The following is a 12,111-nucleotide window of genomic DNA, read 5'->3' on the forward strand; positions in this document are numbered from 1 at the left end:
ACATTAAGCACTGTATGCTTCAGAATTAAAATGCATTGGCTAAACAAAGATCTATGTCACTTGATTTGGAGGACAGACTCTCAACTTTTATAAAGTTTTATGTTTGACAATATCCCAGTGAATTTAGTCACACAGAATTAGTTGAATTACTTTATTCACTCAGCATGTTACTTCTGAAGCATGGCAAGGATTTCACATCCTTTAAAATAAAAACGCCGCTCAACGCACATTACCGGAAAGTTGCGTCATCTCGACCCACCTGCTGAATGCGGTGACCAACAATTAAAAAAAATCATGCTGTCTGTTCTTTGACAGGCAAAAGCAGCATTTCCATGGGGAGGAAATATGTGCAATTAAAATAATACCTATATCTCAAAAAGCCGGAAGAGTGACACAACAAAGCATGCAGTTAATCTCAATTCAGTCCAAGCACTCCCTATGACAGAAAGCATGACCAATGGGAATTTATTATTCTACGTTGGCAGCATGCAGCGTTGTGGCTCAGTTAAAAAAAAAATGAAAAATGCATCTCTAACATTTAGCATCTTCCTTTCTAACGTGTGCTTTTAATAGGCTCTCCAGAGGAACAATGCATCCAGGACAAAATCACCTAAAACATTCTAAATGTAATTACAGATTCATTTTATTTAAAGCACCTCTTGGAAGCTGGAGACAAAAGGGACAATAGTCTTGTTTAATTCATGTTGAACAGCATATCTGGACAGACAGACATGTATTAATACTGGACTTCTCATAAGCATATAAATTCATGTTTCTGACCCAATTTCACTGTATTGAAGAAAATCTATTAAGAAAAATTAAAACGACAGTTGTCCAATGCTGAAATATTTGGGTGAATTCAAACACGCACCACACAGTTGCTTTGATTAACACTGTGGCAAATCCCAGCAAGCAAGACTCTGATTTGATAGAGGAAACTGGAACAGTGAGGCACTAGGACTGATGGTTTACTACTGCTGCCCCTTGAGACTGGGAATGAGGCAAATCCCAGACTCCTCCAGTTACACAGATTAGCTGTGGCTCTGAAGGTGTTGGTAGTTTATCAGTGCAATCCTCAGATTGGCAGACTTTACTGTTATTGCTTTTTTATAAAGAGGATGTACAAGTCATATTTTAAATTGCCCTTATCTATTCCAATAGTTAATTTTGTTAGATATATTAGCAATTTAGAGAAATCTTCCTATTGCCAACAGAAGTCTATCCTGTGAAATTCAATTTTGTTATATGTTTAAGTGAAACCTCAACTCACTGAAATAGCTAGACTCCCTGTAGCAACCTAAAAAAAAAAAATTTCCAAGAATTTAACTTTCTAATAACAAAAGCTGTAATCTTTAAAAAGAAACTGCATGTACATGCACACGTGCATGCCCCACTACTGACTGAGCTATCAGATCAGGTACATTACCTTTCAGTTTTATTTCTCTTCCCAATTTTAAACCGATTAAGCTAATTCCGATCAGCATGAAATCAAGGTTACATACAAGGCACAATTTCACTTCCTAGCCTAATGCTATCATTAATTGCACACTCTTAAAACTTCACTTCATGCTACATTGGTTTTAGTAGATCAGTGTCTAATTGGCATCAGTTAACTTAGGTGACTGGATTTAAATTTGCTGTTATGAATTAATCAGTACTACCCATACACATGAAATGCATTCGCTTGAGATACAGATTAAACTGTGTTAAAAGTAATTTTCAAGGACATGTTATCTGACTACGATACATGAGAATATACGAAGACAGGTCACAAAAAGTGTCCCAAGACTGGTGTCACTGTTGCCTAACTGTTTAAACACATGCTAAATTACATGCAAGTGACACGTGTCCGAATACAAATTTTGCCCAAAATAGCTTTTCCAAAGGAAACAAAAAAGTGTTTAACAATAAAACCTTGGTAAACGAAAGGAGTTACTAACACCAGAGTTTTGCACATGCTTCATTTCAGCAAAAGCTGAGATGGACCAAATGTTCCTCTCTCTAGCTTTTGGGTCTAAAATGCAGGAGACAGTGGTTAATTAATAAGCATTTTAGAGATAGAGTGCATAATACTTTGCATATACCTCCTACCTTAAAAGATTTCAGAATGGGGAACCTATTCATTGTTTAGTGAGTGCACTGTGTTCACATGTCGAACAACAGCTGTGTACATTTCTATGAACTCACACTGAAATAACTGGACAATTGCTGGGGCCCAGGAGTCTCACTCAGAGAAGACTTGGATCACAAAAATAGTGGAAAAGCAGTTTACAAATTGAAAGATTATTAAATCACAAAGTAAGTTCCCGCATGGGAGGGCATAGTCCTCAAAGACCAAATATTACAGAAAAACTGCTTTGGATTTGCTTCCAACAAGGGATGCACTGCAACACAGCAACAATAACCAAAATTGATACAAAGGATGAAGCAAGCTGGTCAATTAAACAAAACACCATAGGAAGAAAAAGTGAGTCAGTTTTGATTAAACACTGTTATCTACAAAGAAACTGCACAATACTAATTGCACAACAACAAACTGCAGATCTTTTATTTGCACAACATACTTGGACACAACAGCCAGCTTTACTTTAAATCCCTCTGCTTTGCTATACGGGCAGCATCAGATTCAAAACAAATACAACAGTCACCCTAGACTAAAAAGTATTAATCAGCATCCTAAGTCAGCTTGTTTGTGCCGCTGGAACTTACTGGTAAATGCAGAGGTTGGAAAACAAGCTCTCGTGAAGAAGCATAGAGCCAAACAAAGAATTAATAGCCACAACAAAAAATGTTGCAAAGTAATCCAATTTATTACTCTCACAGCTCCACCGAAAACATGTAAAGTAAAGCATTTACCACTGGAAAGCAGGTATCTAAAGTCAGTATTAAAACTGCAAAACAAAGTAGAATGACATCTCTTTAAAAAGGAAAAGGTAGATAATAAAACCAAGAAGTATGAGAATACTTTCTGTCTTCCATTTGTGATACAAATAGAACAAGATCACATTAAATGGGGATACAGACATAATGCTCATTCTGGTGCCAGAGTAGCTCCATTTTTTTTCCCCAAATCACTTTTTGTTGGAATTTCTCCTTATATAAGACCGAGCTAACCGAATGGCTAAAAACTGTACTCAGGCCCTGGTTCAATCAACAAATGTGATCACAAAAAAGAAAATGTATTTTTTCATTCTTCATATTATCTGATATCACTCCATCGTTTCACTGATATAGTGACATATTTTCTTAGCTAACTGTTTATCATGACTGTGCTTTAATAGCAAGTTTCTGGTCTCATTGACCTAAGTTTTAATTCTTTTCCAGCTCACTGTAGTAGTTCACAGGCTGACAAAATCCTGCACAGGTGAACCAGTTTCTTTTTCCACTCTTATGATAAAGCACATCATTTGTGATTAGCGTGCTTGCATAGTTACAGAGGAGAAAAACATTCCATGCTTTCCATTATTTTTAAGTAATTTAGTACAAGCTACCTCACAGCCATGACTATCATCAACTACAGTCAGCTAGTTATTTAGATCACAGGATTCATGTTAGAATTGAAGAATTGCTTTAATAAGACAAGTTTTCACTGTAACAACGCTTGAAACAGGGCTGTATTTTAATTACATCATCAATATAATTATATCACTTCTGATTTCAGCCAAGTTATTATTCACAGTTAGAAATATTTCTGAGACAAGAGAACCCTTGAGGAGACAAATCCATGCCTTACCTTGTGAAAGGCACTGATTTGCCAGTGCAACCTGTCCGGAGTGTAGATACAGGTTAAGACGTGTGAAGATACTGCTCAGAGATGGAATTGTGATGAAGCAGAAGGCAACACAAGCCTAAAGCAAATAAAAAAATGAAACTGAAGAAAACTCTTAACTCAGAGTTATAGCAATCATTACTGATTTTCTACACAATTAGGAATCACACTCTGTTAATTAGTTTTGGGAAAGACTTTCAATTAAAAAAGAAAGTATTATGTGAAGTTCAAAATCAGCAACTTAAAATTTTTCATTATTATTTCAATAATGATAACAATATTTATTATTAATAATTATTGTTATTACAAGTAGATAAGCTCAAAACTTACTCTGACTAGCTCAAGGAGTTTGTCTCTCCTCACATAACCAGCTTGCAACTCAAGACCAAAATCTAACTAGAAAAGCAGACTACTGGTCCTCAGGGACAATCCAGCTGTCAAACTGATCAAAGCAAGTGCATTGCGTATGTTTGGGAGGAAGCAGATCTCATGCAGCATGCTGCAGCTTTAGACCTACTGCAACATTCCAGATACCCAGATGGAGCGAGTAGCTCCCAGGCATAGAGACTGGCCAGTGTCACCCAAGCTACCCTTTGTGCAGGACATCGTGCACAGGTGCCGTGAACAAAAATCCATTCATTAACGGTAGCATATGCAAACACCTTCCCAACACACGAAGATGAAGGCATCTTAGATGCTTTGTTTCAGGTGAGAAGAGAGGAACACGATGAACTTCCACAGCCTGTGCATAGTTCAAAGCTCCTTTGACCATACCTATATAGATTTAGAGGCACTAAAGGAGCACTTTATTTGAAATTCAAATACTGATTTCAGCATATCAGCACTGATTCTACAAGACTGAATTTAATATTCTTTTCCCTCTATCTTCCATTCTCTCTGTGATTGAGTTACACAGAAATTTAGGATTTTATTTCAAATATAATTTGAAAAGCTGAGCTTTCTAGAATTCACACAAAGACCTCCAATGATCCTTCCTTTAGAGAGGGAATCAATCTTGCTGCTTCTTTTTAACAAAAAGCTGCCATTAGATGGTTTGTTGGGTTTTTTTTTCTTAAATGGCAGCATTTGGCTTTAGAGAGTAAAGATCAATGGTAACAACAGAAAAAGGGACTATGGTGTCAAAAAATGCTAACATATTGTTTTTGCAAAAATTATAAACTTAGGTGGCCGTAGATAATACTATCTGTTAAGAAGGCAGGCTCAAAGTTTGTTAGAGTCAGTCCTACCCTGACAAACGCAGCAGTCTTTCTGGAATGATTTCCTTTCATCACTTTTCTTGTTTCCATTGCTAGCTGGTTCACAGACTACACAAAACCCAAAAGCAAATCATTAAGAAAAATACACAGATTAAGAAAAATACACATGCAAATAACAAACTTCATGTTTTACTGCATGCATTTAGAGAACAGAAACTATCAAAAGGGACCCTGATATGGTGTGCCCTCACTGTACTATTTAGTTTTTAACTAGAGAATTTTAGTGACTATTCCTTAAATCAAATATGATTCTGAAGATTTGTGAAGGTAGACCTGTTGATTTATTCAAGGATTTAGATCACCCTTGCTCCCTAGCTATAGTGCTGTCAACAGTTCCTTCCTGGTATAAAAATCATAATTTCTAGCTAACACACTTACTAAAAAACCAAAACCAATATAATAAAAGGGTTTAAGAGAAGATACAATGTTGCAAAGGAATCAGATGCAGTTAATGCTCACCTGACATGTGACCCAATACAGTAAAGAGATTAACCATCCCAATCACAGCAGGACTCTGCCTGTATCTGCAGCCAGACACAGTCTAATCTCTCCTAGATGGAGGATTATAGAAGAGAGAACCCAAATTCTGAATGCACAAAAGTGCCATTTATTTTATTAGATACGAAATCTCTTGTAAGATAGCCAGTTTTCTTTGTTGCAATGATACCACACATGCCTGTCAAGCAAGAACTTCAGAGAGTTTAGGGTAATAAAATGAGAGATGAGATCAAAGTCTACTTTAAAAACACCTGATAAAAAGACTTTAGATTTATTTTGACATAGACCAATAATCTGGGCAGGGAATGGGAAAACTGCAAATATATCCCCACTTACTAAGATAATGGAGATAAACCGTAGCTTACATGAATCAACTGGACTAGAACAGGCTCCAGATTGCAAAATGTTGACCTGGCTTCAACATAGAAACTTAGCTGCTGTTCAAAGTCACGGCCAAATGAAACCTATAAAAGACAAAAAAAAACAAAAAACAAAAAACACCCTAGGTTTTATCACTGGAGGCCATTAACTTTAAGAGATATAAAGCTGTGTGAAGCTAAACCACAGATATTCAAAAGTCAAAATCCCCATATAAGGTTAAGAATAAACCCCGCTGACAACAAAACAGCACCTAGAGAATCTCTGTCCTTTCAACTATCTGCTTTCCAATACTTAACCTTCAGGGAAACCTGAAAGTTTTGCAAGGGTATTTTCTGTCCATACTCTTCTACTTTGCAGATAAAGCATTTATCAAGAAACTAAAATGTAAATCCTAGATTTATGAGGTGTTTTCAAAACTAGCAGAATTCCTGATTCTTTACAGAACAGAGACAAAAGCTTGGTATAGTTCATACTTCAAAAGCAAAACAAAAAACCCTGAGAAAAATAGAAATACATCAGTGAATCTCTATTCAGATATCTGTAATTTCTAAAGGGCCTCCAAGAGAAATGAGCATTTTCTTAACTGGATATACCAGTAAGAAAAGCAGGAGTTTCCTCCAGTTTGGTTAATAAATATATGTTTATATAGTATTGCAAAAGCCTGTAACCTTGTATGCTGGCAGAAGAGAAATCAAAAAACAACCCTTGTGTAAGAACACCCTACTTCCAACCCTCCAGATTTAAAAAACCCAAGTGCTGTCAGCTGGAGTGTCTCAGCTGTCAATTAAAAGCCTAGCGAGAGAAACAGTCTCCAGGCAATCTACATTTATGTATTCAAAAAGAATTTTTTTCTAAGAGAAGATTGCATTATTTATTATTTCTCAAGCCACATGCAAAAGAAATTTTTACAGAATTAAAAACTGCAATTAATCCATACAGTGAAAGATCAAAGGAACTGCACCAGAAAACAAAGGATTTCTTCTTACATTAGACAACTGTCTTCGCCTTTCCTCTATTTTACAACTGCTGATTCTTGAGTCCTCATCTCAAGAAAAACTCCTCTAAAAATATAAATTTTCCACAAAAAAGTCTGACTGTAAGGATGACTGTTACAACTGCTTTTCCACATCTTAATGAGTGCTAGTTTAAAATTCATAACTAGTCATTTTGCTTCTATGGGATTTTTTTTTTTTCCTCCCTAAAGCAAGACTATAAAGCCACATCAAATATTATTCAATGGGGGAAATCCTCCTAAAGGAAATGATACAATATTATACAGCATATAAAGTTTAGAGCAAAATTATATTAAAAAACATATTAAGTAGGAAATTATTATAAAGAAACCATCTAGAGATAAATTCATAGAACTGCAACAAAGAGGACAAGTAGAAACAAAGCCTGTCAGCCCTGACCACATGAAAGAAAAGTCAGGCAGTGAGAGTACCTGGTTACAGAATAAAAAAGCTTGAGAACATCTCCCTAAAAGAACCTGACATCTCAAACACAAAAGTCACGAACAAAAGATTTTATTGGGATAAGAGGGAGGGAAAGGTTAAAAATTAATTTCAAGACAAAACAATTGGAGTTTTTGTGGGACTACTAATTTGATGATACAAATGATCTTATTTGTAAATTAAGATAAACAGAGGTAAGACTAACATAGAAGCTATATTTATTTTGTGTTTTTTAAAGCTGGTACGGGTTCCATACAGAGCTAGGTGAACTTCATTCACATTCATCAGAGACCTCTCTGTAATAGGCAAGACTTTAACTGTTGTTTAACTTTTAAATACTAAGAGATTTTAAAAAAATAGCAGAAAATATGATTAAATAAACAACAGGTGCACTTTAAACTCATACTGCACCATGTCAGCTTCAACACTATATGATATTTCTTTCAGTACATGCATACTTATTTCACTAAAATACACTGGTTTGGTTTTTCAATGGTCTTAAGCAAGTCAGACACACAGTGTGTGATTCAGCTACAGAGGCACCTGTTTCTCATGGGGATCTCATGAAAATCTGAGCTATAACGTACACCCCAACAGTTGCACACAATTGTCACTCACCATTTTTATGAATCCATTTATCAAAGCTGCTAACATTCTTTTCTCATCCTCAAGTGTTAGTGCACTGTAAGAGAAAATTTATATGGTAATTTTAGAATACTGCTTATCTTATTATCTGTAAAGGTTCAAATGATGCATTCTAATTTTTACAACATCACATCCATATAAAATATTTATGACACATGAAGACCACCAAGCTTGTAGTTCTAGTTATAAAGCAATAAAACTAATTTTGAGTATATCACCAAGTCAACCATGCAAACTAAATTCCAAATTTTAAAAAAAGGTAAAAATTGCTAAGAGAGTCTTCAGATTTTACAGAAACTCAGACTTTGGCAGGAAAAGGAAGCTAAGCGAATGTTCTTTACTGCAGCAAGCAAGTGGCTTTAGTCTTGTGTTACAACATGAGAACTTGAGTAGGAACTGATTATAAAAACCTAAAGAAATTAGTAAATCTTTTTTTAGAAAAAAGTTATCCTATTTAAGGGTAAAAACTTTAAAAATACACTTTAAATAGTATATGTAGTAGTTAATGAATTTATTTTATAAACGACATTAGTTTACTTGGGGGGGGGGGTGTTTTGGGTTTTTTTTAGTTTAATTAAGCCTGACACAATTTAAAAAATAATTAACATTACCTTGTTACAGTGCTCCCTTTTTGATGTTTTAGTACCTGAACTAAACTGATGTGTAAAAAGTTTCAAGATTACCACAGATACCTATTCTATAGCAACAGTCCAAATCTGATTTGAAACAAATTTACATCACATGAAAATCCACTGTTAAACCTGTTTAACCAAAAATGGGTGAACAAAAAGTTAAATTACAATAAACTAACACAATTTAATCCTTTTACTATTATATACTCGGCTTCAGTGTTGACCTTTAGTGTATCAGTTACCAATTTCCTAGCTCAGACACCAGATGGGAGGAGAACAATAGTTATATTATACAATCTCGGTGAAGGAGGAAAGAAAATCTCAGCATGATTAGCTCATTAGTGCATTGCCAATCAAGAGAGTCAACTGATGGGCTCTGAAAGGCTCAGAAGACTTGTAATGAGATCTCTGGGTCAGTTATAGGTTTCCAGTTCAATTCTGAATCAGACCCCTACCAGTCTAAAGGCTGTTATCCTCCAACAGCTGTTACCGGGGTCAGCAAACCCTACACAATGGGTTGGGACTTTTCTGAACCAGGATGTAAAAACAGATGCAGGAGTTACTCTGAGATAGTTAGAATTTATAATGATTTGTCAATAAGAGATGACAGAACAAAACCAAGCTATCTTATCCAAGCTAAAAGAACAGCCAGTTTAAGGGATTTTAAGGACCCCAGTAAACTATCAAATTGTTTTGGCAAAATGTAAAGAGGAAGCACCAAATATGGATTGTCATTAACTGCTTGATTTTTTTAAATAAGCTGTTTTAGCTTCAATACATTGTTCTATTTAAAGGCTGAAGTGGCTTTTAGTGCAACATACAGCCAAATAAGGTGCTCTAACCCAAAATAAACCACTCTAGCCGGTATAAATTGGAATTACACACCAAATCTGGCTTCTTTATTGGCAATAAATCTTACATTCATGGCATATCAAGGGTGAGAAAGTTACAAGCTCTTTTACAGTGTCTGCCATACTAAGAGACTAGGCTCAGAGTGCCAAAACAAACAGTAACCTCACAATTCTACTTAACCCAAACCAGAAGAAAAAAACCTGAGGTTTTTGCTCTTAAGATGTAAAATTTGCAGCATTGTGATTCCGGCTCTATTTTCAATCAGATACAGATTTCTGTGTGATTTTTGTAAGTTACTTACAAATCACAACTGTTTTTCACATCGCACAACTGCTATTCAGTGAGGATACAGCAAGGCACCCAGGATCCCTAACAAACTGGGCACTCAAAGTCAAGGGGATAAGAGAGACGAGAATTTAGGAGAGAGACATAGATGGTTCAAAAGCTTCTCTTCTGTTCTAGCTTCCCCTACTCATGTTCCTAGAAATCTTCAGGTGTCCTTTTAAAGATTCCACACCTCTCTAACACCTGGAAAAAGTGGCCCCAAAAAAAGTTACAATTGAGTATGGCAACCTGTGCTTTAATAACTACATGTTAACTTAAATCTCAAAACTAGTTTATTATTCATTATAACTCAAAGATTACATTCATTTCACTCTCAAAAATATTTTTAAAAGATTGGATTGTTTAGTGTGTCTGCTTCACACTAGAAAACTCTACAAAACCACTGCTACTTTCCTTTTAAAATTCTGCTTCAGTATTCAAAATAAAGCAGTAATTAAAAAGCAAATGGTATGTGCTGCCACTTCACTGCACAGCTCTTCCCTCACCACTAACTGGATTCATGTCTTAATCTACCATGAAACAAACAGCCTCAGAAATGTGAAACTGTACACCAAGCAGCCAAACTTTGCATAAACATTTATTAGTATGAGTAAAATTAATCTTACTTCACAGAATCATGCATCGTCTTGCAGATATGCAGAAGAGCATTGAGTATAACAGGATCCTTTGTAGACTCCTGCTGATGCCTACAAAATGTTTTAGAAAAAGTGACAAAAAAATCCTGCTCCATCAAAATGAGAAACAGTGAATAGAATAATATCGATGTAACGCATAATTCCAATCATCAGCATCACATGACACCGCAGAAGCTTTATATTCATTTTTTTACCAACAGAACTCCAAAGACCACATGGTTAAGAGAGGTACAACAAATGCCAGTCAAGAAATACTGTCATGATGCAAGGAGCTTTACTGCCAAGCCACAGAATCTGACTCCTTAAGGGACACAGCAAGCTAAAGATGTGATACACTGAGGCAATCTAAGAACATCAAAACAAAGCAATCCTAGATCTACCAAGTAGTCATATAGTTTCTCAGCTACTGAGGGACAGATGGAACAGATGAATGTCATGTTTAGGTACAGAGTCACATATGCTGTGGACCACCACTACGGTGATTAAAGGGCTGCAGCATCTCTCATATGAGCAAAGGCCAAGAGAGCTGAGACTGCTTAGCCTAGAGAAGAGAAGGCTGGGGAAGGGATTTGGCAGTACATATAAATACCTGAATGGAAGGTGAGAAAGAAAAAAAATGTTTCAAGGAACCTGTTAATTATTTGAAAAGGACTGTTTGCCTTACAATATTTGAAGCTGAAGCCTCATCTAAGTTTATTTTCAACTTGTGGAAATACCCATTTTTCTGTATAATGGAGCTTGTAACAAGAGGCTATCTCTCTTCCTCCATTATACCAGGGTAATAGTTATGTGCTGTCACATCAGCTGGAATGCAAACTAAATTTCATAAGACAACATAAATTTTAAAAAAAGCTCAGAGAACAACTATGCTGTTAATCCACAGCAAGTCAGCATCAATATGATTACTTCAGTTTCAGTTTTCTTTCACAAAATTGACATATCTTCGCGGTTTTTTCCCACAGCTTGTGAAGGTGTTCCAGGCTAAGTGGCCTATATACTGACTCATCTTCCCTAGCAATCTTTCAGTATATTCGCCAGACCCTCCAGAGTGCATTTAATCTCAATATTCTCCACTTACTTAATAAAAGATTCCATAATGCACTTGCAAACCTCCACTCTCACACTTTCCTTCTGGAACATATCCAGAAATGGCAGGAATTTCTCCTGAAATTACAAATACATAAACAATTAATATTAGGTATTTTACAAACAACACACTAAACCAATAAATATTTTGAATAAGTTTTATAATCATAGCTGTTTTAGTTAAAATTATTTTAAGCTTTTTGAAGACAGTAATTCATCCTGAAGGATGAAAGAGTGGAACAAATGGAAAAGCACCGATGGCTGAAAGGATTATCAATTTACTGATTGCAGAGATCCAGAATAAAACACACAACACAGAACTGTTTGAAACAAATGTTGTAAATGTTTTAAAAGCAATCATATGCTTGAAACACTCAAGATCATGACAAATTTGGACATCTATGGGAACCAAAGGTAGGATATTAAAACCAACAAAACCAGGCCACATGCCAGCAACCATTTTGCATGTATCCAGGGCAACTTATGAAGATCCAAAACATTCAAATTTTCTTCAAACATAGGGGTTTAAGTTGTTAA

The 12,111-nt window shown here is 35.7% G+C and overlaps 1 protein-coding gene across 6 annotated transcripts in view; it reads right to left on the minus strand.

Annotated features, from left to right (window-relative positions):
* Nucleotides 1-12,111, minus strand: part of VPS35L (VPS35 endosomal protein sorting factor like) — a 58,954-nt gene that overhangs the window by 18,802 nt on the left and 28,041 nt on the right. For 4 of the 6 annotated variants that reach the window (XM_074919573.1, XM_074919577.1, XM_074919572.1 and 1 more), the window contains 6 exons: nt 11,567-11,652; nt 10,459-10,539; nt 7,998-8,061; nt 5,910-6,008; nt 5,017-5,094; nt 3,734-3,848 (listed from right to left, as the gene is read on the minus strand). In XM_074919573.1, coding sequence (XP_074775674.1) covers nt 3,734-3,848; nt 5,017-5,094; nt 5,910-6,008; nt 7,998-8,061; nt 10,459-10,539; nt 11,567-11,652 — 523 coding nt within the window. The remainder of the gene's footprint in view (nt 1-3,733; nt 3,849-5,016; nt 5,095-5,909; nt 6,009-7,997; nt 8,062-10,458; nt 10,540-11,566; nt 11,653-12,111) is intronic. The other 2 variants (XM_074919578.1, XM_074919574.1) reach the window with 1 other exon arrangement.

This window comes from Athene noctua, chromosome 15 (genome assembly GCF_965140245.1).
Source record: "Athene noctua chromosome 15, bAthNoc1.hap1.1, whole genome shotgun sequence".
In the NCBI taxonomy this organism is placed as follows: domain Eukaryota; kingdom Metazoa; phylum Chordata; class Aves; order Strigiformes; family Strigidae; genus Athene; species Athene noctua.